This window comes from Pleurodeles waltl, chromosome 1_1 (genome assembly GCF_031143425.1).
Source record: "Pleurodeles waltl isolate 20211129_DDA chromosome 1_1, aPleWal1.hap1.20221129, whole genome shotgun sequence".
Taxonomy (NCBI): domain Eukaryota; kingdom Metazoa; phylum Chordata; class Amphibia; order Caudata; family Salamandridae; genus Pleurodeles; species Pleurodeles waltl.
The window spans coordinates 82,965,192-82,992,284 of record NC_090436.1 but is presented as its reverse complement, the minus strand read 5'-3'; the positions used below and the strand labels follow the sequence as shown (position 1 = coordinate 82,992,284).

General features: G+C 45.7%; 1 protein-coding gene across 1 annotated transcript in view; it reads right to left on the bottom strand.

The window, feature by feature from the left end:
• DCAF12 (DDB1 and CUL4 associated factor 12) overlaps positions 1 to 27,093 on the bottom strand; it is a 150,652-nt gene that overhangs the window by 71,382 nt on the left and 52,177 nt on the right. Inside the window, exon 3 of the mRNA XM_069216673.1 lies at positions 16,290 to 16,496. Within this exon, the coding sequence (XP_069072774.1) occupies positions 16,290 to 16,496 (207 nt within the window). The remainder of the gene's footprint in view (positions 1 to 16,289; positions 16,497 to 27,093) is intronic.

The following is a 27,093-nucleotide window of genomic DNA, read 5'->3' as shown; positions in this document are numbered from 1 at the left end:
CATCTGGACCCAAGGGCTCTGCCCTTACTTTGCCAGTTTAGGACTTAACCCACCTTGTTTCCAGCTCCATGCGTGCAGTGGGTCACTTATTTGTCCTGTTTTTAACATTCTAAAAGTCTCTACTTTCAACTGTGTCTATTCCTCCTTCATGGACCAATCACTGCGGTATGCCTCTCACTTTTTTCTACCTTTCCACTACCCACCAAGGATCTTCTGCCACCTTTACTTCCACACCTCGATCAGAAACCGTATTAGACCCTAGTACCTTTTGTCAGGCCTTCGACAATGCCCCTCCCATAAAGTTACTCAATAACTCTTGATCTCAACTATGTCTTAAAGATTATCACTTTGTGGTACATTGCCCCCAGACTCTTAGTACTCTGACCGGTGATGGGGCTCAAAGAAGCTAAAAGGCACTGCAAATCATTAGAATACACTTCACGGAAAGGCTATAGCCCCTTGTCTAAAGTTGCCTATGTACTTGTCATTAAGCAAGACAAGCGCCAAACATAGGGCCCCGATTTATAGGGTCACAGACTAAATTACTCCATTGTTCTGGCGAAGACGCCGCCCACTAAATTAAGAAATGTCTGCCAATGGTTGTCTACGTTTGGTGCAGGGCTCTGTCAATACGACAGAGCAGGTAGTGATAGTTTAAAAAAAAAAAAAAAAAAAAAAGCAATTTGTCCGCCCATCATAATTGGATGGACGCTGCTTACTCAGTCGAGCCGCACACATATAAATCACGCAGGCGAACCAATGTGTTGGTGGGGAGGGAACTCCCTCGTCAATGTGGCAGAGCTTCCTCTCGCCCAACATATAAATCAGGCTCTAAGTCTACCGGTTCAAGCTACTATGGTTTCAAAGCAAACAGATAGCAGCTCTTCCTAAAAAATATTCACCATTGTGCATAATCAGTGTGGACCTTCTGTATGCTCAAAGTCTGTTGTTCTCTCACATAGTTCTGAATTCAACAATAAAATCTCAAAAATGTATTTCTCCTTCTGTAGTGCTTCACGTTTGGGAGCAATTCTCGAACCCCTGCCCTCTGAGACTCACTTCTTATCACACATTTACCCTCTGTCATTGGACGCTACCTGTTCTTACATAGCTCTCAAACTGAGATTTTCTTAAAACCAATGGCCTCCTCATACCATTGCAAACATCTCCAAAACTATCAGATCACCACTCACAACTCAATGCATTGCGTTTCATAAAGTATGGAAACAAACATTTTCTATTCCTTTCTTCAAATAAACCACAACACTCATTAATTAGCACTTTCCTTTCTTTCCCTGCTAAAATCATTGAAAAATATACCCATAAACTTATTTTATTGAGTATCACCAACTCTGTGATGACAAACAATGTGGGTATCACTCCTTTTAGGGCACATAGGGTACTCTTTTAGCTGTAATAGAAATTATCAGGGCCTTGAAGAATCAGGGCAACAGAGCTGCTTGATCGTCCTGGACCTCTGGAAGGTCATGCAAAGATATCAGGAAATTCTGGTATCACACCTTCATTTATTTGTCATCTGTAGCGATGTAGTAGACTTCTATCTTTTGATATTAATCATTGCTTATTGTTACCTCCCTCTTTTATTCCGTTACTGTCCTGTGGAGACCCCCCAGGGTGCATCCTTGAGTTCACCCTTTTCAATATCTGTGTTACCCCTCTTTGGTACTTATTTGGTCCTTTGGTTTTGTGGCGATGCTGTATGCCAATGACATATAAACAAGCTTTTGCAATGCAATAGGTCTCGCATTTGCTTGATTTAGAGCTATTGGAATTGTAAATTCATAACTGGACTTTTGCCACATAAATTGGTCTACCATGCCTCATAAGTTCGTCTTTTCCTGCCATTTAATTCCAGTGACCCTGCAAACTAAAGCAGCTTGTGATGGTCTGGGTTGGAGGTATTTTTCGTCCAAAGAGCAATGAGGGATCAAAATAGAGAAGTTCATTAGGGTAGAGGTTGGGTTTTTTGAGGAAGAAGTAAACAATTCAGATATTTTAGGAAGGATAGACATCTGTAATTAATGATTTTAACGAGGTGCAGGCAGCATCATAGTGGTGCAGAGAAGGTACCCAACTTAATTATTTTAGGGCACTTAACTATATTGATAAGCAAGTGCATTCTTTATTGAATAAATACGTATTAGTGTATTTGGAGATGATAAGTGATGTATGAAATGTTGCTACTGTAATTAGCAAAATCACAAGGTCATTTGACTGCAAAGATGTTCTGAAAGCTACAATTTATGAACCCAAAATAAAAGGAGGTATGAAACAGGTGTCACCCTCCATTTTGGGTGTTGCAAGAATGAATTGGAGCTTTGCGACTACCAGAGGTAAGTTGTCCTGGTGGGCCACCATCCGCCTTGAAGAATCTTATTGGTCACCCTACGAGCAGGTAGTGGACCCATGCCTGCTTCCCAGTGTATCCAAACACAAAACAAATAACATGGCCATACATCCCTGTAATGGAAATGGGCTGCCTCCACTCACTGGAACAAGCAAGAAGAGTCTACTAAAGAGTCCAACAGCTGCATGCATCTGGCCAGTTAGTTTATCTATCACACATCCAGCACCGTATGATAAAAGACGCGGAACTACTGGGACAATGCAAAAGTGGCTTGCTAGCACAGCGAGAAGTCTCAATCGTAACATCAGACTTGGGGCCAGAAAGATAAAGTATCCTAAAAAGAGGAACTTTAAAGCCTCGATTACACTTTTAGAGGCAGACACCGATTTCCACCAAGACCTCACAGCTTAGAATGTCCTAATGTACAAAGCTGATGAGGTTTAAATACAAATATTAACAGACTTATGATTAAACGGGCCTTTCCATGTGCCTAATAAAACCACAACAATAAAAATTATAGGTGCACATTGTGTGGTGGGATAGCAAACCAGTGGAAATAATGGGGCTGTCCGCATGAGGGTAAGAAACGTTCACCTTTTATGATAGAAGAAATAAAGCAAATGTAAAATAATTAAGCAGACGTTAGCCAGCAAAAATGCTGATGGTCTTATAATATTGATAGCGATGTCACACCAGTATCCTCAAATCGGGGTGCACGGATATATTTTCAACACTGCATCATCTACTTCGAAGAAGGACTATCAAGCCAGGCTAGCAGCAGTAAACTTGAAATTGTGAGGCACGTTTAAGAAATGTCCTTTAAAACAACCAAACTACTAAAGCACACACAATAATGACAAAGCTTATATGCCTACTCGCACAGACTAGAAATAAACATTAAACCGCGTTTAATTCCAAATATCGGAAGGAAAACCCTTGAGGTTCGACCACAGAAACAAAACACATTCTGAGAACGAATGTCAATTAATAATTCATGAAGCGGACATGCGGCAACGCACCACGAGCTGAAAAGAAAAACTCTAAAACCAGGATCATACCGGGGCTAGTTCCAGTTAAGTTAATAGCCATAAGAAAATATGTGACTCCAAGATAAAAGACGACACCCAGTTAAAAAACAAACAAACAAACAAAATAAATAAATAAAAACACAGAAAACAGAATCATCGAGCTTATGGAACATAGTGTGTACCAAACGGATGTCGACTGCTGAAGAAAATAGAATCCAAAATGTACGTTGGCCATCTGCTGTAAGTGTACCTTTTTAATCAATTTATTTTCACTTATGCCCGGCTTACACGTATACCTTAAGATCATGGCATGCTCTCTCTGGTCGTACTTCAGACACATCCATATGTTATATTTCTCAAACATTAAGAAAAAATAAAACAAACAGTAAGATGGACTCCTTCCGTTCCACTGCATGAAACTCCCTTCTAAATACAAACGTAGAACGTGGCTTCGATGTACACAAATATACAGTGAAAATAACACTTGAATGGCTTTCTCAACCAGAAAATGAAAAGTAAAACATTAGTTGACACAAGCCAGCCGATTCAAAGTGCCATGGCTGCCATGAGCACAAAGGAGAGACACAAAAAGAAAAAAGAAGTTCTCTCGCAGACAAATGTATCAACAATCGTGCAATTATCCATGTAGCAGAGTCAGTCTGCAAGGTGGTAACAAAACCTCCCCAAGGCAGGACAAACTTAAAGCATTTACCAATGATGTCAAAGGATTTTTGAAAGGCAAGCCCACGAACGAGTGAAAGTGATGGGCGCGAGGTGGGCGTGGTTAAAAGCCCACAATACCTACAACAGGTCAAAGCACTAAACCTAAACATGGTCCCTTTCAATGACAACCACTCTTTCACACTGCTTCCAATCCTGTCTTGTCACCATTCTGACATCAAAGTCCCCTGCCACAAACTTAAAAGCAAAAAGTCTGCAGCTGAATCCTGGGGGACCACAGATCTCTGGTCTACTTTTTGGTGCCTCTCCCACTAGTTCAGTCACTTCTGCCAGACTTGCTGTAGTGTGTTTTTTTTTTTCTTTTCTTTTTTTACTCCTCTCTTTTATCAAATTGTACAACCTGCCTTAACCTACCGGCACTATGTTATGCAAGATCGTTTTACTCCTTACTATGCACATGAGGAAATCTGTGGTCCAAGCCATTATCCTCTCTAGCTTGGCCTACGGCAACTCTTTCCAGCTGAGTCATCCACCTTCATCAATGGCTTCAGGTTGTTGAAAAAAAAAATGAAAAAAAAAATGGAAAAAAAAAAAAACATGCAGCCCTTTTGATTCTGGATCTTTGTCTTAACTTATTTATAGGAAAGCTGGCTCCTTTTTTACGTGGTCACCCCCACCTTTTACCTGGTATTTGATGCAATTTTGAAAGAAAGTACACTGGGTTCCTGCTAACCAGGTCCCCGGTGCCAGATCTCGTTCCCTAAAATGGTACAATTGTTCGCCAATGTAGGAGGCTGGCCTGGTTTATAGTGGGTACCTAAGGTACTTACACCTTATACCAGGTCCAGTTATCCCTTATTAGTGAAATGTAGAAGGTGTCTAGAAGCCAGGCTCTCTAGGGGTAGCTGTAGCTGAGGAGCCAAGGCTTATCTAGGAGACATGCAAAGCTTATGCAATACCACTGTAGTCACACACAGTACTCACACACGAGAGAAAATACTCAGCGTTACAAAAAATAAAGGTACTTTATTTTAGTGACACAAATGCCAAAAATACCAACAAGACTATACTCCCTTAGGGGGTAAGTAATACACAAGTTATATACACTAGTATGCAGAAATAGCTGTAAAACAGTTAGAAAACCGTGAAAATAGTGAAAAATCACAATAGTTAGAAATGGGCCTAGGGGAACACAAACCATATATTAAGAAAGTGGAATGCGAATGTCGGTTTCCCACCTAGGCAAGTGTAGTGTGTAGAGGGGGATCAGGAGTATTAGAAAACACCAAACGTAAGTAATAGAACCCACCCCAGAGCCCAGGAAAGCAGGAGTAAATCACAGTAACCTTGCTAGAACACACAAGAACAGGAGAAATAAGACAATGCAAGAACCAGAAGTGACTGCAAGACACCAACAGTGGATTCCTGAACCTGAAGACCTGTGGAAGAAGGGGAGCAAGTCCAAAGAGTACAAAAGAGTCCGGGGAGAACAGGAGACCCCTGCTAACCCGGATGAAGGTGCAAAATAAAAACCACTGGTGAAGAACAACAGTCAGTATTGCACCCAAGAAGACTGATGCAGGTTCCTGGTTGGTGCAAAGGATGTCCCACGCCGGATGGAAGATTGCAGTCTGGTTTGCATCGCTGGATTTCCGCCAACAAGCCTTGGCACACGCAAAGCTCGTAGTTAGCGGAAAATGGTGCTGCCCAAGGGCTCTCAGCAACTCAGAGGACCAGGCAGCGCGCAAAGGAGTCCCACAGCACGGGGAGAAATAAGGTGCAAAAGGAGGCCCACACAGCACTACAACAAAGGATCCCACGCCGCCAGAGAACCACGCAGGAAGCTGTGCGTCACAGGATAGAATACTGGGGGCCAGAGCTGCACGAAGAACTTCGTGGAAGGATGCCAACGAGCCATGGCAACTGCAAAACACGCAGTGCAAGGGGGTACTGTCTTGTGTGGAGAGGTAAGCTCTTACCTCCACCAAAGTTGGACAGTAGGACGGGAGGACCAATGGGAGCACTTCAGTCCACCACTTGTGAGGCAGGATCCACGCAGCTCCTCAGGAGAGGGGACCTACGCCACTGGTCGTCATTGCAGAGAGGTGCCTGCTGAAGTAGAGGAGAGACTCCTTCATCCCAAGGGAGATTTTTTCGTTCTTCTGCTACAGGCTGTCCTCTGAGGATACACGACCAGGCAGTTGCTGGCAGGAGCTGAAGATACAATGTTGCAGAATTCGTCTTTGCTTCTTTGTTGCAGTTTGTAGAGTTCCAAGAGGGTCCAGATGCAGTTTCTTCGGTGAGAAGGTGAAGTAAAGGATGTAGAGGATTCCTGCTGGAGTCTTGCAATCCAAATTTCAAGAACCACCCAAGAGAGAGACCCTAAATAGCCCTGAAAGGGGGATTGGTCAGCTAAACAGGTAAGTACCTATGGGGAGGGCTCTGACATCACCTGCTAGCACTGGCCACTCAGATGCTCCCAGAGTTTCCTGCCAACATGGAATTCAAGATGGCAAAATCCAGGGATCCCCTGGGGTGGTGATAGGGTGGTGGGTGGTCACTCTCCTTTCCTTTGCCCAGTTTCACACCAGAATAGGGACGGGGGGGGGGGGGGGTCCCTGAACTGGTGTAGATTGGATTATGCAAGGAGGGCACCAAATGTGCCCTTCAAAGCATTTCCAGTGACTTGGGGAGGCTACCCCTCCCAAGCCTGTAACGCCTGTTTCCAAAGGGATAGGGAGTAACACCCCTCTCCCAAAGGAAATCCTTTGTTCTGCCTCCCTGAGCTTGAGCTCCTCAAACAACAGGAAGGCAGAAACCTGTCTGAGAGGTAGCAGCAACTGGGGCTGCCTGGAAAACCTCAGAAGGCTGGAATGGCAATACTGGGGGTCCTCTAAGGTCCTCTTGCAAAAGCATTGGGGTAAGGTTCCAACATGTTTGATACCAAACATGCCTATGTTCGGATTAACCACTATGTAGATTGACATAGGTAGTGACCTATATTAAGTACACACGTAAAATGGTGTCCCAACACTCACAACGTCTGGGAAAATGGTTGTGGGCTCGCCTCTGCTAGTTTAGGGGTACCCTCACACACAGGTACTCTGCACTCTGCCATCAGGGCTGGAGGGCCTGCTATAGGGGTGACTTATAAGTGACCTGGTGCAGTGTAAATGGCAGTGAAAGGGTGCTTGCACCTTTTCACACAGGCTGCAATGGCAGTCCTGTAGAAGGCTTTGCATGGGCTCCCTATGGGTGGCAAAAGATATGCTGCAGCCCATAGGGATCCTCTGGAACCCCAGTGCCCTGGGTACTTAGGTACCATATACTAGGGACGTATAAGGGGGCACCAGTATGCCAATATTGGGTGAAATACTGAGTTAACAGTGTACAGTAACCATAATTTAAGGGAGAGAGCTTAACTACTAAGGTCCTGATTAGCAGGATCCCAGTAGACACAGTCAAACACACTGACAAACAGGCCAAAAGTGGGGGTAACCAAGCTAGAAAGAGGCTAGTGGCCTACACCCAACTGGCAACACTGGTGGCATGCCTGTAAGTCCCTAGTAAATGGTATCAGAGGTACCTAGGGCACGGGTACCAAAGAGGGTCCCCAAGTGCTGCAGCATACTTTGTGGCCCCCAGGGACCACTCAACTAGCTTATTCCGACTGCCACTCCAGGTTGCATGTGTTGGTGTGCCAAGCCCAGTAACATTGATTGCAATATATGTAAGTCACCCCTATAGCAGGGCTTTCAGACATAAGGCAGGGTACATTATTATATTACATGTGTGGACATATGTGCAAGCAGATATGTCCCTGCTAGGCCTTTGTCAATTCTTAGACATTGTAAGTGATCAAGGAAGCCAGTTTAAGTACATGTGCTGGATGATGGTCAATATGAGCTCCTCAGCTACATCATGGCTTCACTGAAACTAGGTATGTTTGGTATCAAACATCTCATATTTATAAACCCTCACTGATTCTAGTGATGGACCTAATACATGCACCCACAGGTCACCTTAGAGATGCCCCCTTGAAAAATCTACTAACTGCTGGTGTACTGGCTGACTACTTTAGTTAGCCTGTCACCAACAGACATGTTTCTGACCCCCAAGGGTGAGAGCCTCTGCTCTCAGGTGGTCAGGAACAAACCCATCCCAAAAACATGGCCTGCAAATCTGCATTTCAAAGCAGGGGGCTTCAAAGAACCCACCGCCCTTGGTATGCAGATCTGGCTTCCCTAGGAGGAGATGCCGACACCCCTGACCCAGGCCACTGCGGTAAGTAGCCCATTGGCTACTACCCTACATTCCCCTAACGCCCATAAATTCAGGGGAGTCCCTGCCATAGGAAAATCAGATCCTGCTGACCTGAAAGAAGACGACGGACCCTGAACAGAAGACCAGCAGCTGACTTGGTTCCAGCCACACCGGCCTGCATGCTGTCCTTGACAATTACGCCAAAGTCAACTTGTCCTGCAACAGCCTATGCCTCCAAAAACCTAGGAGGCCTGCCAGCCTTCAACCAAGACGCACTAACTTCAGTGGAATAGCAGAGCTGCTCCTCTGTATCCTGCAGGCACACTAGAAGAACTGCAAGGTCTCTGGACCACCAAAATCTGACAGTGGTTAAGCACTACTGCACATGTGCCCCCTAGCCTGAGCTGAAGTTGGCCAACGGAACCAACGTAGTCCCTTGACCTTCAAGAGACAAAGCCCACCTTGGGTTTGCCAACTGTTGACTTCCCGATGCTGCCTGCAGCCTCTTTACGAAGGTCACCCTCTGCCGCGAGTGACTCAGTGACAAAAACCCAAGACCTGAGGACACCTCTGCACCCAGCAGCTCCTGCCGAGGACAAGAGGACCACTGGTCTTCCTACATTCCAGAGTTTCATGAGATCTGAGCCCCCTTGTGGTTCAGCCGGACTGATCCACCCCAAACCCAGCTTGCAGCATCACTCTAACCAGACAGTTTCCCATAGGATAACATTAGGGCACTCCACGCTAAAAAGCACCTCTGCACTCAGACACCCCAATGCCTCCCAAAGTGACCTGTTGGTGCTGCCTTTGACCTAGCCCTATACTCACCTTAAACTCCAAAAGAACAGTCATATAAGTTGTTTCTAAGGGCCAGATGTAACAAAGGGTTTTACCCATTCTGTGTCTATGGGAAAATGCGTTGGTACATATGACCCTAAGTGCCCGAATGTAGTTTATGTTAATTTTCCCATAGGATAACATTAGGGCACTGCAGGAAGCAGATTCTTTATATAGGTGACCAAAATGAGGTACACTGTTCAAAGAGTCCAGGCAAACCCCAAAGGTATCACAGAGGAAGAAATGACATCCCAAATGCACTCTTTTGTGGTAGTGCAGTCGAGCAGTTAGGCATATCAGAGGGTAGTGCTAAGCATGTAAGGCATACATTCATAAAGTGCGACACACTCAAAGAAATCCAACACCAATTTATAAAAATAACATACTTTTATATCAACTTTGATACAAAGATCACTGGAATCATTGACTAGTTTTTGTTCGAGATAGGAATTTTTATTTAAACTGACAGTGCACTTTTTGGGTGTTGTAATGTGGTAATTAATACACTTCACGGCGATTTAAGGGTCTGTTCTCCAGAACTTTAAGTGAGTATGAGGCAGGGTCCAGGGCCACACCAACAGGTCACCTCTGGAGGCTCTGGGGTGTTCGGGTGCAGAGGTGTTTTACAGCATAAGGTGTCCTATTCACTTCTATTGGAAACAGTCTGGTTGGGAAGTTGGGACTGGAAGGTCAGCCTGGGGCAATCGACAGGGGTGGCTCCACCCTTGAGGTCCTCAGACAAATGGGGACCATTAGTCCACTTCCCCTTAGGCTGTGGGGCTTAGGTGCAGTGGTATCTTTTGGCACTGGGTCTGGTGCAGGAGTTACTTGTCGTTTGAGGGAGGGGGGGGGGCCCCGAAGCAGGCTGCAGGCGTGGAGTCCAGTATGACCAAGTCAACAAGTGCAACCAGGTCACACAAGGCTTGGAGATACCCTTGGCCCTCTTCTCCTCAGTCTAGAGGAGACAGATGCAGAGGTGTCCTGAGACGTTGGGTCTTTGTCTTCTGCTCACTCGTGGTTGTAAGTGGGTCTGCAGAAACAGGCTGCTGATGCCGTTGTGAAGTCCACAGTGGGCAACCTCAAGGTAGGCTTTGTCTCTGAAGGGCCTGGGCACTACGCTGACACCGCCGGCCTACTTCAGCTCGAGCTAGGCAGCGCGGGTGCAGTGGTGATGTCCAGAGTCTGGTTTTTGGCAGTCCTGGCCTTCACAGTTCTTTCTTGGGTTGCATGCAGATGCAGAGAAGCAGCTCCCCTGCTCCAAGGGAGTTCTTCTTGGTTATTTGCAAAGCACTGGCAGCTCTCCCGGTTTCTTGGAGGCTACAGCGGCAGGACAGTTCAGTTGCTCCTCGAGGGTCAGTGCAGCAGGCAGGGTTGGCACAACGTCAGTCATGCTCCTCTTTTCTCTGGTTCTGCAAGCTTCTTGTCCACTCCTTTTATGCCCAGTGAAGATCTGAAGGGTAATGAAGGTGTGTGAAGGGTAGTAGCCAAGGGGCTACTCACCCCTGAAGTCACTACACCCCCTAGATGACCACTTCCTGTGGGGGGTGGGCATCACCCTGTCCAGAGTTCCTAAAATCCACCACACACAAGATGGCAGAATTTCCTAGGCTGTGTTCACTTCAGGCTGGTCACCCTAGGCGTGTGTCCAGCCTGGATATGTAACACACCTCCTGCATAGCTAATTTTCCCGCCTGTCCAAATACCAAATGGGCCGTGGGGTAGAGGGGGGTCGGCATACTCCTCTGAGGAGAGCCAATCTACATACCAAAGGAGGTCGGCTTCTTTGAAGCCTCCAGCCTTGGAATGCAGATTTGCAGTTCGTCCTGTTGGGAGGTGTGTGTAACACCCCTGCCAGAGCAGGTTTTGTTTCTGACCTTTAGAGAACAAAGGCTCTCAACTCGTGGGGGGTCAGAATCTCGACTGTTGGCGGCAGGCTGGCTAAATCTAGTCATTGAGTCCACCAGCAGTTCGTATGTTTTTCAGGAAGCACCTCTAAGGTGTCCTCTGGGCACATGTATTAATAAATCCATCACTGGAATCAGTGAGGGTTTCCTAATTCGAGTTGTGTGATACCAAACAACCCTAGTTTCAGTCAAGCCATCATGTAGCTTGGGAACTCGTATTGACTAGGTTCCTGCACAAGTATTTAATATGGCTTGCCAGTACACTTGGTATATGTCTAAGAATTGACAAATCGTCTAAGAATCGTCAAACACATAGCAAAGGTATATCTGCTCTTGCAGATAAGCCCACACATTTAATATAATGCACCCTGCCTTAGGGCTTTAAGGCCTGTTGTAGGGGTGACTTACAAATATTACATGCAGTGTTTTTAGGGGTCATGGCGCACAAGCTGTGTGCCATGTCGTGATTTCACTTTTGGGAGAACCTTGTCACGCAATCAGCAGTGGCAGTCTGCATGAGTTTGGCGCTTGGTCACTTAAAAGTTGTGCTGCAGCTCTTAGTGCCCATCTTTAATACCTATGCCCTAGATACGAGGGGTACAGCTTACTAGGGACTTACAGATGTGCTAAAGGGCCTGGCCACTTAGGGCTCGAGAGACCAGGTGTCCTATTTTGGGGAAGGAACACTGGCATTGGGGCCCCGATTGGCAGGAATCCAGTGCACTTCAGTCAATGTTGCATCAAAAACCCGGCAAAAAGTGAGTGTGTATGTGTGTGGGGAAGGAGTGGGGGTCAGGAGGTTAGGAGGGGACGTACTGCAACCAGAACTCACCAGACGCTGAAAAGCACTTCTGTACCCAGATGCACCAGTGGCTCCCTAAGTGACCTGTTGATGCTGCAGAGGACCTTGCCCTAAACTGAACTCCAGAAGAACAGTCCTGTAAGTCATTGCTAAGTGACCCAACTGCAGTATATGTTCCTTTTCTCATCGGTTAAACAATACGGCGCTGTCCTTACCTTGACTCCAGAAGATGGTTCTGTAAGTTGCTGTAAAGTACATGTATGCAGTATATGCCTTTCCTCAATAGGAAAGCATTACTGCTTCAGAAATTGCCCACTGTGGATTTTTCAAACCTATAAAAAAAATCATAACTCAAAACGTACTTACCTGATTCTGATGATCAGTTAGCTTCCTACATTATGCACCTCCTCTAGCAACGCAAGAACAATTTACTTCAAATCCATTTGCCTCTGCCACCGTGCCCTTCACTCAACTCCACCTTTCTATCTTAGGCACAGCTTTGAATTTTATCATCCCACCCAGTCTCTGCACTCCTCTTGGGTCCCACTTCTTGCTATCCCCTCTCTGTAGATTAATATAAAAAACCTTGCCTGGGAGGTTGTTCTTTTTCTTTCTTCACAGCTAATCAGTAGAAATCTCTGCCTCCCGAACTCCAGAGCCACTGAAAATTACATCATGTTCAGTAAAAATCTTAATATGGGGCTATTCTAATTCTGCATGGATTAGCAGAGTCTGAATCCTATGCACTAGAGTGCCTGTAAGAAATTGGATTATTTGCTGCTGTCACTACCCACCCCAAGGAATTATAACAGCCCTTGTCAGGGTGAACTCTCAAAATCACTAAATTAACATGAGATCAAACCACAGGTTGCCATGACACAAAGCAAACAGGCCTAAAGTAGGCCAATGTGGAAAATATTTGGGCAGTACCAAAACAGTAATCAAGTCAAAACGCAAAACAATGAAAATTCCAAATTGAATTAGAAAAACGAGCAAAATGAGTCATCACAATATCAAACATTTAATAAGGGAAACTGGAGATAGCAATTATTAAAGTTTTAAGTAGGAATAGCTCCCAACAAGCATAAAGTGTCAATGATAGTCAACAGTCGCGGTACATCCGGACCGCAGTGCAAATGCTTTAGCATTTGACGTATACACTAACCAGGTTCGTTCTGGCCAAAGATTTTACCTTCTAACTTTAGTCCTTCAAGTCCCAAATCACAACAGTAGCACTTAAAGTCTGAGAAATATATACACAGCTCCACTCTGTAAGAAAAAGTTACTTATTTGTAAGCCCTGATTCTGCATCATAGGAATCTTCATTGAAGTAATAAACACTGAATAAGTCTGCACTAAAGGTGTGGACTCTAGAGGTTTCCATAGGTTATTGATATTCATCTGATTTCTTGATGCAAAAACACTCTGTGACGCCTATTAGAGTCTCAGTTTCTTTTTTGGGGATAAATACAATTACTCTGAATACCAACTTAAATCCTGCATTGTAGCATTATTGCTCAAAAAGGTGCAACTGTATGAAAAAGGAAAAGGAAATTCAGCCCGATAAGCCTAAATTGTAGGTGAAAAAAACAGTACTGCCCCTTTAAGAATCCATGTGTTTTATTTACCCAGAGTGCACCTTACTGGCAATTTGACTCAGAATCAAGATATACATCTAAAGATCACTTTCCAATGCCCCCATCAAAAAAGCCAGTGAGGTGGGCTGGTTGTTTTGGACTTCAACAAGGATTTTTAAGATGCAGAACTAGGCCTAAAACTAAGTAACCTTTTCTTCTCTATCACAGGATTTTCACTGATAGTCAAAGACTGGACAGAATAGCAAGCTGATCCAGCCTCAACTGCTGCTGCTGGGCAGCAAGAAAGGAACGCCTTATTTAAAAAATATTTCTTAATGTTTCATGGCCCATCGTAGCATCAGCCTGCAGATCAGAATCTAAATAATAATGTTTAGTGAATATGTGAATGAACATCCAATATCTACTTTACATATGTCTCATATAGATACATTTCTGAGTAGCTGCTTTGCCTCTGGTTGAGTGCACTCTTGGTTAAACTGGTATTGGCTTGCTTGCTAATTGTTAACATGGTGCGATTAAAGACACTATTCATTCGGTTATAGATTATTTAGTAGTGGCAAACTCTTGTCTTGCTGGAACATAATAAATAGTTGAGATGCATCTCTCAGATCTTTTGTTTGAAGCAAGGAAGAATTGTAAAACTTTTAACATTTAAAAGTGAAGTGCCCTTTCTGATTGTGTTGAAGCATTGGAAAAAAACTGTAGTAATAGTTATGGTTTGTTTGATATGAAAATCTGAAACCACTTTAGGGAGAAATTATGGATGAGTTTATGTGACTTCTCTGTTCGAGTGGAAAATAGTTTATGGTGCTTCTACCAAAAAAGCTTTTAATTCACATACTCTTCTAGCAGAAGTAATAGCTATTAATAAACTATTTTCCATAATAAAAGCTGCAATGGAAATATATGTAAAGGTTCTAAATTCGAACCCATTATTTTGGAGAGCACTGCCTTTAATTCCTAAGGTGGTGGATGAAGTCTAACAAGAGGGCAATCTTTCAGTCAGTCCCTCTAAAAAAATCTTTGACAGCTGGAATCTTGAATAAAAGATACTTGGACTGGAGATATTCTGTATCCTTTAGTGGCTGCAAGATGCACCTTAATTGATGAAAACTGCAACTTAGCTTGCGGGAAGTGTAATAAATAGGTATTAGACCTTCTTGACATATGGATCCCCAGTGCCCTTTCCCTAAAACAGGTAAACTGTGTACAATTGGCATACACTCCTATTCCTCTGTAAGTTCCTAGGAAATGGTACCCCTAGTACCGAGGGCTTGGGTACTGGAGAGGGTCTGTAAGGACTGCAGCATGTCATATGGCACCCTCAAGGACATCCCCACCCCCCACAAAGGTTGCACACAGCTTCCATTGCAGTCTGCCTGTCTGGTGCAAGCCAGGTGAAAACAAGATATAGAACACACACTATGTGTCATGCCCCGCTCGCTGTATCTAAATATAAGTAAGTCACCCCTATAGCAGGCCTTGGAGTCGTAGGGCAGGGTGCTTGATATTCTCTTCATGCGGCCCCTCAGCCTGATACTTTGTGTCTCTAAGAATGTATTTTCACAAATTACTACAGATGTCACAATCCTTAATGTAGTCTTTAGGAAGGCATAGACACAGACTTTGTGTGGGTCTGGCACAGCCTTTATTATGTCACTTCTGGAAAAGGGAAGCATTCTGAAACAAAAATCCTTTCGGATTTTGTAAATTTTTATGTCACTTGATAGAAAAGTCTAAAGAAGTCGAGTGAAGTTCTTAAAAATCACCTCTGAGTGCTCCGAAGATCCCACTTAAAGGAGCTGGGGGGGGGGGTGTGGGGGGGGGAGAGGAAACTGTTTCTCAGAGGGAAGCTGCCAGTAGGGTGCCCTCTGGGTAGAGAAGCCTCATAGATTCTTATAAGAGCAGTACCTTTTTTCATTTCTTTACAATATAGGCCTACCAGACTGCATTTCTTTTTCCCTTTTCATACAAATGTCACCTTTTTGAGCAATAATGCATGTTTTAAATAAGTATTCAGAGTAACTGTATTTTTCCCAGAAAAAGAAGTTGAGCCTCTGACAGGATGTCACAGGGTGTTTTTTCAACAAGAAATTAGATGGAAGACTACACTCTTAAAACGAGGGGTGGGGGGGAAGCTGCATTTTGATCCTATAGCCCATTTGTGGAACAACCTACCTTAACAGCTGAGAGGCCAAACTAACTTTTTGAACTTTAGAAAACAACTTAAAACCCGGCTTTTCTCCTGCTCAACATAAAAGGTATACAAATACGTTCCAATCTCAGGATTATGATTAGTCAGTATGGTAGTCTTTCAGCACCAAGATACCACTGGCATTCACGCACTTTGGAAGTTTTTCAATGTACCGCACAGAACTTTAAGATGTACTGTATACATTAAGACATTCTCCAGGGTCTACGCAGGCAGCACAGAATTATTCAGTGTTTGACTTCAATTAAAACTTGTGATGGAGAAGCTGTAATACTCTTATGTCTAGGAAGGAGGGCAAAGGGTGGCAGTTTATGAGCCAGGTTAAGTGAGGGACATTTGAGTCAGTTCAAATTTAACTGTGCTGTTTCAATTTTTTTTTTTTTAAATACAATCAAAATATATTGGATATCGACAATAAATTACTTACTAAGCAACTCCACAGACTACGAAAATGGCACAATCACAGATCTAAAACATGCAATGTCCAATGACTTTGTTTTGTTAGATCCAAAGATTACTAACAGGTGTAGAGGAGGTAGATTTTCACAAAGTTTCCATTAATTAAAAAAAGTGTATTCTTTGGAAACCTAACTTACATCTCCTACACAAACAGGATCAAGAGTTGGCAGTCGATAGATGGCAAGACTGTTCGGATTGTCTCCTCCTGTGGCTAAGAGGGTCTTTGATGGATTTAACTCAATGGCGTGAATTCCGCAGCCCTGATGATTCAAGATAGCCGGATGACGATCTTTCAGAATTGGAATCCTTGTTATTTGACTTGTCAAAACATCTACAACAAACAACTGAAACAGAAAACTGCAGGCGGTTAACAAACAGTCCATGTGCAGAATACACAGAACAAGTCTGAGAAAAATTCAAGAATGGCGCTTCTAGTGGACAACAGAAAACTTTAAATGAAAGCAAATCAATTACAAATTTTGAATACCAGACACTTTGTGTGAGTAATTTTAGGCTCATGATTACAAATTGAATACCAATAAAATGCAGAGGGTTGATGCAATGCTGTTAAATAAAAAGTAGCATGCTCTCTTCAAATCATAGGCAGTGCACAGCAGCTCCAATGAAAAACAACCATTTGCAAAACAATCTATTTTTTCTTCACCTAAGGTTATGTTTAAGATCGTCTTCTTGAGATACTGTGTCGTAGAAAGAATATATTCCTCATAAAACTATACACACCACAGAGCACACTTGCAGCCCTTTTAATATCCAATTGCCCCCAACAGAAGCAGATATGGAGCAAGTGCAAAATAAAAATGAGAAACAACTACTTTTCAGCTTCAGAAATGTCCAGCATCTTATATTAATAGTAAGAACTTTGAGAATGAAATCATGTCATTGTAGAGTGGCACTAGACAGAAGGCTCGTATCTAGGATCCAAATATGACAAGAGGCAAGATTTCTTTGCAGGATTAGGGAGGCAGACTAGTGTACCTGAATGGCGCTCTGTCCATGACGAAGCAAAGGATGCAAGCAGAGAGGAGGCAGAGCATACTCCTCATCTGCTTAGGTGGAAGGATAAGTTGAGGTTAGCTGGCATAGACCACATAGATTTTGCACTGATTGAAAAGTTACAGCAGAGAAATGACAGTACTGGAAGATGTTAAGGGAAAGGTAGCAGGCTTCATCAATGCCTGTGAACTTGAGAAGTGGGTAGGAAGAAACAGTAGCCAAATTATTGTTTGACACAATCACTAGAGATGCAATGTCCTCAAATACTGAGGACTGAGACTTTACTTGGAAAAATTTTGTTTGTATTGAATTTGATATGGCTGGGTAATCTTACAACTTGGGTGGCGTTTTGACACAAGCTGAGTTATAGCTCTTTAGGGAAACAATACAATGACTAAACTGCTTCACAGGAGTTTGGTTTAAGTCAGCGGAGGAGTGAGGACTTTGCTTATGAGTGATAAAACAGGAGTTAAGAGGATAGAAGAAAGAAATACACTTATAAATTTTAGCGGAGGGCGGGGGAAATAGTGTAATGTCTAGAGTTCTTTGAAAATATATTTCTAAGGGACACTTAACATCTGGTGCATTTAAAATTCCTTAACAAAACATTCATGGGTAAAGAGAAGAAAAATGATACATGAATAGTTTGGTTGTTCAGTATTGTGAAAAGAAAAATTAACATCTTGGAGGCGTAAGTTACCCCCGTCAGTCATAGCTTGGTCAGTACGATTGAAGGGGGTTAGGGGGTGAGGGGGGGATTGGAGTGTGTGCGGTTTTGTCTGCGTTTATGTAAAAACTTCCCGCTGAAGTCAGTGAGACACCTCACCATACCCGACTGAAAGCACCTGTACCCAAATATCTGCCAAAAAATACATTAGAACGGTGTAACACCCCAAACACCCCCACCCACCCACAGAGCAATGCCCCTGCCCCTCAGTGGCCCTTCCACTGGCCTCTAGCCCTAGGTGACATGTCCTCGAGGGACCAGTGTTAGCGGGTGAGGTTGAGCTGTGAGTCAGTTAAGGGGGAGCAACCATCACAGGGAAGTGGAGTTTCTCTGAGGATTAGTTCGACCTATTGGCGCTTGTCTGTGAAATGCAAACAGTAGAGCTGGGAAGCAAAAAGAGTACTAAGGTGAGGGGGGGGGGGCTAGCGAAAAGTGGATCTCTGGTGTGGCAATGTCAGGAAGCTAGTTCAAGCAGTTCCAGTGATTGTTGGGGTGATCAATCGTGGGTACCATCACCAAACGGAGGCTTTGGGTTATAATCAAGAGTTACCTACACACTGGTGGGGCGCACCAATGTTATTCAGGGGCATATGAGAGGCTGGTAGCCTGGTAGGCGGATTCAGCGTGGCCATGGGGCAATGATGTAGGCCTCTGGTCTCCTCCCTAAGCAGAACCATGGCCTCGGCTTTTGCCCATTTCTTCACGGCCTGAATTCACATTGATGATCCTTTTAGCTAGGATAAGAGTGAGATCAAGGAAGTGCGCCACTATTTCATGTCTGCTGGGTCACTTGTAGACACAATCAGGGCTCCTCGTCCCAGGAGTGCAACCCAAAACGACCGAGAACTACTCAAGTTGCACCAGCACAGCATCTAAAATAAGACTGAGCCAGCAGCAGTCCCACAGCAGGTGGATCAAACTTGATGCCAGAGAGCAGCACGAGTCCGAGGTGCCTGAAAATTCTGGAGATCGGTACAGAGGAGAGTTAAGCCCTATATAGTATACAAAACTGGATTCGTTTTAAGCAGGCATTTCTTGAGACCTTCCTCGGGTATGGCCAAAATCTTTGACAACTCTTTGTAGTGGAGGCGCCTGCAAAACTCTGCTTCCCACTTAGAGGTGGGAAAGTCACTTAAAGCTCAAGCCAGGCTTGTGTCCGAATTCTGCCTCTGGCTCAGCTTAAGTTCTTGTTATAGCCTCAAGCGTATAAAAAGCAGAGCTTTCGTGTGGCTTCTGCCTGCACCCTCACTCTGCCCTCATCAACAAAGGATGTAAAAACAAAGCATTAACATTTGAGGTAAAAAGGAGAGACAAATAAATACCCAATTATTGGCTCATCTGTACAAGGTGAAACTAGAAAACCTGCATTAATCATGGCTTCCCCGATTAACCAAATACTGACCTCCTTTTTCTTCACTATTGTGTACGAAAGCACCTTCAAATACACGACTTCAGCATTCCAGTTGTACAAAAAAACATATTGGATTTGAATTTATAGGTTTTTATCTACAAGAATCTTGGCCACATACAAGGTTCATATGACAACTGTCTTGCCTCTTAGTTCCCTAATTGCACTATCACCAAGATGCGAGTGGGAGAAGGAATAGTTCTAAATTTATGCTTAAAAACTATTAACGTCAACTCTTCCACATGTTAAAGAAATGCTCTATAATGAATTTTGAAGAAACTTTATTAATGATGTTTTTTGTATGCATTAGATGAGAAACATCATCTGGGCTTGGCTTGTGCACAGGCCAGAAGCATGGTTCAGTTTGCCCCGTTAATTTGTTGGCTCGGCCACCTCTATTCCCACGTATCCCTCAATGACTGCAGCAAGGTTTGCATTTGGTAGGCCAAAGCCCAAGCTATTCAAACCTTTAATCTTCATCTGCTGGCCAAAGTATGCAGGACTTGGAGGAGCTGGTGGGTGGCTGGCTATGCATCCTAATTCACTCAGAGGCCCCTAAAAGGGGAGGGGGCAGGGGGAGTGTTTCAGTGAGGCATACAAACAAAATTAATCTTCATGAATCCTATAGTGTTTCATCAAGGCCGTGAAAGAGAGAAGTGTTCCATTTAAGCCAGGAGAGAGGAGGTGACTGTTCTGAAACAGGTCCCCCAGGGTGATGAGCTTGGCCTGGCCGCAAGGAACAAGTTCCTGCCCAGTGATGGAACCCTGCCTGGTCTGCAGACCGAGCAAAGCTACGGCGTGTGTGTAGGTGGTCAGACTTTTAGTAATCTTAAAAGGGCCTGTTGAGAAAAGTAAGTGCTACCCAGAGAAGGCGCGAGTAACCATGCCTAGGTGGGTTCCCGGAACTGAAAGCAATAATGGCTCGGTCCAAGAAAGCAGGAGTCCAGCTAAGCACGTTTCACCAAGGAAGTGGTCCACCTACCAAAACGAAAGCCATTATAATTGGGCCACAATATAATAATACTCGATGTTGAAGGCCCAATGCTTCCTTGGTAAGAGGGAAGTTGCAATTTTAGGAGGGGACCACCAGTCTACTAAAATTTTGCCATAATTAGTCCCCTAGGGGTGTACACAAATCACGGGAAAATGTGTGGGGGAGATCAATAGGAAGGCTAGCAATATAGTATAGGAGGTGGGAAGTATCACCATCTAGAAAACGGTGAGTCAGTCTATCATTGTTAGAGGAGGCCACCGCCATAATGTTACCTGCAACCGGAATGACCAAACAGCTGTGGTCAGACTGCTATCTAAGAGGTCGTGGGTGGAATGGTACATACAAATATCCAGGTATCATAAAAATGTAAACTTCCAGTGGACCAGGCCTTCGCCCAGATCCAGGTCCACTGGTGCAGCATTAGGGGTCACTGAAAAAATGCAAGATTTTATCCAACTCACAAAAAGGCCAAACTCTGCCACAAGGCCCATTATATGGCCAGGGAAAGGCACGGTGTAAGAAACAGGCTGCGGTGGTGGGCTGCATGTGAGGCAGAGGAGCCCAGGGGCACCCACTCACAAAAGAGTAGCGGCAGGGGCCTAAGACGGACAGCAATAGCCCGTGTAGCAGTAGGACCCTGGGGCAAGGAGCAGTCCGGCGAGATGAGAATGGGGATGGGGATGACGCTCTGCAGCGGTGCATGCCTGGCAGACCCCAAGAGGCCTGCTGGGTAGCCAGGTGCGTAGGGTGAAGCCCTAGTCGAGGTCTCCTCCTCCCCCGGAATGATTGCGGAGCCAAAGGAAGAGGCCCCTGCCCAGCCGACGCTACATGTTTCTGCGCGAAGAGGTGAAGAGCAGGAGCCAGGGTGTTTAATGTAAGAGAAGCAGGAAGGTGACCTCCGGAGACCTGGGAGCACCTGCTGGCAGAGCCACCCGCCTTTATGTGTTGTGGGCCCTAACTGGCAGCAGGGCATTGTTAGGCGAGTAGGTGTCCTGGACACAGTCGCCCCTTCCTCCGCTAGCAGCAGAAACATCCAGGTTGCCTGGGGAGGTCCCATGCCAGACTGGTGATGAACTTCCCCCGTCGGTGGGTGGTGAGATAGAGCAGAGGAGTACTTGAGACTATGCCACACATTGGGAGCCAGCCAGAGGTACTTGGGGACAACACCAGCGGACTCTACAGTGGGTCAGCAACAGAGAGCAGTGGCCACCACTTTCTCTCCCATGGACTCCCAACGAAACAGTGCAGGATACCGGGACCTGAGGGAAGCTGGCTGGTCGGAGAGGCCAGGGACACTGTGACTGGCAAAGTGGCTGGTCAGGCAGAGGAGAGGTCTCGAAGGGAGGTCCTAGCAGTTCACAAGGGCCAGGTCAAAGGTGCACTGGACAGAGAGAACACTGTCACACATCCCCCCCCCCCCCCTCCCCGCCTCAAGAGGTTCAGGAGCCAGGCAGGACCCTGTGGTGAGGGCCTCCCGGTTAGCAATAAGCCCCCTTTTGCTGTGGATGTTTGACGGGACTACGGAGGAGCACCCACATCCCGCCTGAGTCCAGAGAACTACCCAACGGCGGCCAGGAGCTGAGGGACTAGACAACCAGCAAGGACATGGAGAGACTGGTTGGCTACAGGGGCCTGCTGAAACATGAAGGAGGGTAGTTCAGCCATACAGATGCCTGGTAAATAACCCAGCAGAGCAAAAGGCCCAGAGGCAGGGGTGCTGGAGCCTGAGCACACTGCCCAAGGATAAAGGAGTGTCTCTGATAGGGAGCAACCACATGAGGGGCAAATGATCCACCAGGAGGTAGTTGTCTGGGTGCTCTCCTTGTGCTTGACGTGGGGGACCCCTGGCACTACGTAGACCTTGCGCCCAGAGACAGAGAGGTTTCCCAATATTGGGGCACCCTATAATCCACAGATCAAGGGTAATACCTGTAATTATCAACAGGTGTTCTGCCAGGAATTCCTCTAACATAAACAATGTGTGACTGTCTGTTGTCCACATGACAGATTTATTCCAAGATTTTTGTGCAGGCCTCCATATAGTTTAATATCAAAAAGGCTGAGATGTAGAAATTGATTGTCTAATGTACCATGAATAATACAGGTCTAGGTGTCTACTATTATTATATCCTGATAAAGACCCCGGACTAAATATTCTATTTGGGGTCAAAACGTCAGCATAGAATTGAGGCAACACAAGTCCATTAACTGTTGGACATTAAGCACTCTTTAAGTTACTATCCTAACTCAGACCTAGTGGCTGCCTCTCTGTATTGTGAACACCGTATATATACATTTTTGGGGGGATTTGTGTTGGCACATCACTTTTGCACTTTTCACTGCGCTGTCACTTTGGAGCATTTTCGACGCAGAATTAGTCTCACTATTTTCTCAAATAGAAAGAAAATATTAAGGCTTAAAACTGTGTATTTTTGAATCACTGACTGATTACATTTCGATGTAATAACCATTACTGTATTATTATTTTTTCCCATTGTTTACTTCAGAGGAATTCCTGGCTGAACACCTACTGATAATTATAGAGACGGAGATGGGCAAACCAAAGGCCAGAGCCCTGGGGCTACAACAAAGTGCGCCACAGACACAACAGGGCCCGCCGGATGCTGAGATGACTCTGGACCCCTTGCCCCACCTGCTACAGCTGATGTAGACAAAATCCTTGGGGCCATTGATGATTTGAAAACTATACTCCAAAGATATATTGTCTCTGTGTTGGGTGAACTAGGCCTGTTGTGCGCGTATCATCACAAACTGTCTGACAAGGCCAAAGACTTGGAGGAGGCCATAAATGTACTGCAAACAGTGCAGCAGGCAATGAAAGTGCAACTGGCTGCTTTAACAGACCGTGTGGGCAGGCTGGAGTGCTAAGTGGAGGACGCAGAGGGGTGCAACCAGTGCAACAATGTCCACATCATGGGCCTTCACGAGGGCTTGGACGACACAGACACGGAGGTCTACTTGGAGATTTGGATGTGCATAGAGGTGGCCTCTGTCCAGCTCGCACAACAATTCTTCATGCTAGAACGAGCCTGTAAGGTCCCGGCTCAGCAGCCAGCCCCAGGGTGCCAACCTAGACTATAGGTGGCTAAGTTGTTGCATTACAGATACAAAGACAACCTACTGCAATGTGTAAAAGCAGACAGCCATTTCAGAGGGTGCAACAGCCAGGTGTTCTGGTTTCACAGCTTCACTGCCGCTGTGCAGACCGAGTGGGCCTCTGTCCTGGAGGTTAAAAGGGTGCTTCAAGAGGAGGGACTCGGTTATTCACTCATTTCCACTGCAAAGTTTAAGACTATTATCAACAGAAACACATTTTTGCTTGGATCCAGACGAGGCTTGGACATGGCTGGAAACCTACCATGGTTTTGGGGGGATCCAAGCAAGGGTGGAAGCGCTGTGCTCGAGGAGCCCCCCCCAAAGCGAGATCCTGCAGAAGCCAACCAGATTGCAGGCAGACAAGGAGAGGGTGGAGGCACTAAAGGCAGCCACGGCGATCACAGCTGCCAAGGAGTTGGAATGACAGAAGAGTGCTACTCGCACTTCAGACGCCAACGTTTGGGCAGCTAGCCGCTGCTGAACAGCTCTTGGGTCAGGGTCTAGGGGCAATTGTTACTGTGTTTCACTGTCTCAGGGAAGAAAGTAAAGGGATTTGGGGGAGGAGGAGAAGGGGACTCCGGAAGGGGAAGAGGGTGGGGAGACAGCGGTGTTCAGTTCACATTGTACTATTCACCATGACGATGAACATCTGAGGGATGGTGGCCAAACGACACAAATTCCATATGAACCGCAAGAGGCATGGAGTACACATTGCTACACACCACATCGCACTGACAGGGACTATTCATTCTATTCTAGCATGTACCAGGTCCATACGAAACTCGACTGATTGGTCTGCTCCAGGAGCCTATGCCACTATATAACCCACACTGAATATTAGGGCTGCAGCCTCTCAGATCAAAGCCTGCTCTTATTATCGTTTCAACCAACTGACCAGCACCTAGTGATTCTGAAGCAGCGACTGCACACTGCAGTCCTATCTGACATCCCCTTAGGGGAGACAATGAGGGACTGCAGGAGCAAATAGAATACTTTGCCACGAACCAAGGGACAGCCTCAAATTGCCGGGTAGAATGGGAGGCCCTCTGTAGGAAGATAGCTTTTTATGTAGTGGGTCAATGTAAGGACACACCATGCAAAAAGTCCAGACGACCCTTATTTGGTTTACAGGGCTTACTTTAAAAATCCCAAGTGCTCTATCTGTGATAGTGTGGTCGAGCAGCTTGAGCTAATCAGAGGGGAGTGTTAAGCATTTGTTTTGCACATACAGGGTCAATAAATGGTACACACGCTAAAAATAATAATAATCCAAAACCAATTTATAAAAATAATAGATTTTAATACATTGTTAGACACGAAGATTATCTATATCAGGTAAGTACTTTTGAAGTTATGAATTTTACAAACAAACAGTAAAAACGCACAAATAACGGTTCTGAGGTGGAAACCTTTAACGCGGTAATATTATCCTAATGGAGGAAACACATACTGTAAACAGGTGCTTGCATTCTTAGTTCGGGGGTGCCCTTTAGAACTTAAGGTGCTAGGTGGCCAAGATCCAAAGAAAAACCAGCAGCTTTAGTTTACATGCTCTGTTGTGTTGTGTCTGGGTGCAGGAAGGGTTGGTAGCCTTGAATGCTACATTGGTAGATAGCAAAATGGGCTCCTGTGAACACAGCCTGCAAGGGTGGGGGGGGGGGGACATGGGGACAAGTCCAGCAGAACCCCAAGGGGGGCTCGGCTCGTAAGTCTTTAGAGCAGGGTGGCGCAGTCGGTTGTCGTGAACCCGGGCTGGAGGGCTCGGGTGCTGAGACATTTGGCTGGCTGGTTACTTGTGTTGGAGGCTCTCACCGTTTTTGGGTTGACCTGCAGAGGGGAAGAAAGCACAGCAGCAGGGCCACTCTCAGTGTGGCCTCGTCAGTCTTGAAGTCCCTCGTTGGGAAGGTCAGTTTTGGCGACAGACCTGTCAGGGTGGACACTTAACAAGCCTGGTTGCCGTAAGTGTTCAGGTACCCCGGGTATGGGTGCCGGGGGCTCCTGGAGGATCTAGCTTCCCGAAACTCGGCAGAGAGATGGGGCTGACCTCCTGGATCCAGAAAAATAAAACTCCTCCTGGAGTGATGCTCCCTCGGTGGACTCGATGGCCAGCAAAACAATGTATTGGACAGATGTGGTCAGTGCCTGCAGATGCAGGGGGATGGCTCCTCCACCCCATGGGAGATGGTAGATGGTTGGCAAAGTGCTGGCCAGTCCTCCTGGGGTTTGGGAGGATGCACAGCTTTTGGACGAATCAGGTTAGTGCAACTATCAAGGTACCCGCAGAAAGTCAGGGTTTGAAGCCAGGTTCGCTGTAACTCCTCAGATCTTGCTGTGACTGCTATCTTTTGTCCATCTTTGGTTCCCAGGTAGACAAATCTGTCTCTTTGGTGTTGTGAGGACAATTAAATGCTGAATTTGGGGGTGTTTAAGGGAGTGTAGGGTAGTAGCCAATGGCGTGTCTACACCGCCATATGACCACTTCATGTGAGGAGTGGGAATAATCCTGAACCAGAATGCCTAGTGTCACTCAAGCCAAGATGGTGAAACCTCACCTCGACTGCCCACTTCCGGTGGCCCACCTTGGGATTCTGCCTCGCCTCTAAGTTTAACACCCTTCTGAATATCTCATTTCCCACCTGCTACAATTCCAAATGGGCATCAGGCCAAGGAGTGGCATTGCCCAGGTCTGAGGGGAAACCAAGGTCGCATTTTAAAGGTGGCAGAGACTTTGAAGCACCTCTACGGTGCCCTCTGGTTGCGGGTCTTCATAAATCCGATACAGGCATCAATATGGATTAGGATGAGATGTTTAATACCAAACACCACTATTTTGAGTGAAGCCATCATGTAGCTGGGTGATTCGTACTGACCAGTGCCTAGTACATGTCCTTAAGATGGCTTCCTGATCACTTGCAACGCCCAGCAATGGGACAAGGCATTAAAGGGACACATCTGCTCATGCAGATATGCCCTCACATGTAATATAGTGCACCCTGCCTTAGGGCTCTAAGGCCTGATGTAGGGGTGACTTACCTATAGTACATGCAGCATACAAGCGCATGGCACACAGCAAGTGTGCCATGTTGTGATTTCAGAATGGTTTGTGGGACCCACTCAGGCCTCCAGGTTAACCAGACTAAGACATGCATCCAGATCTTCCATGAGATGACTACTCGCGGAAGGAAAACTAGGAGTGGTGATGCACTCCCTCAAGAGCTGTTCCCTTCTGGAGATGGCTTAGACTGCCTCTCATGGTGCGCATCGCACTGTCCAAGATGGTCATGCTCCTACAACGGCTCTACCATTTTGCGACCCAGAGTGAGGATACCGGCTGCCTGGTTTAGGCGACTGGGCTTCCTACTCCAGGAACTAATCTGGGGCAGAGGTCTCCACAGGGTCGTGCTCAACATTCTCTGCTGCCCACCACTTCAGGACTGTCTGGGAGTCACAGACTTCGAGCTATACTGTGCATATGGCATTGGGAAGGCACCCAACTTCAGAAGTACTGGGGGACAGTCCTGCCGAGACTTAACAGGACCCTGAACAGAATCCTAGATAACACTTTCAAGGTGTGTTTACTGGGGACCTTTCCACAACTCAATCCCAACCTTGATCTAGCATTGATCCTAGCCAAAAGGTGCATGGCAATGGTATGGAAGTCTAATTTGCGGCCTAGCATTG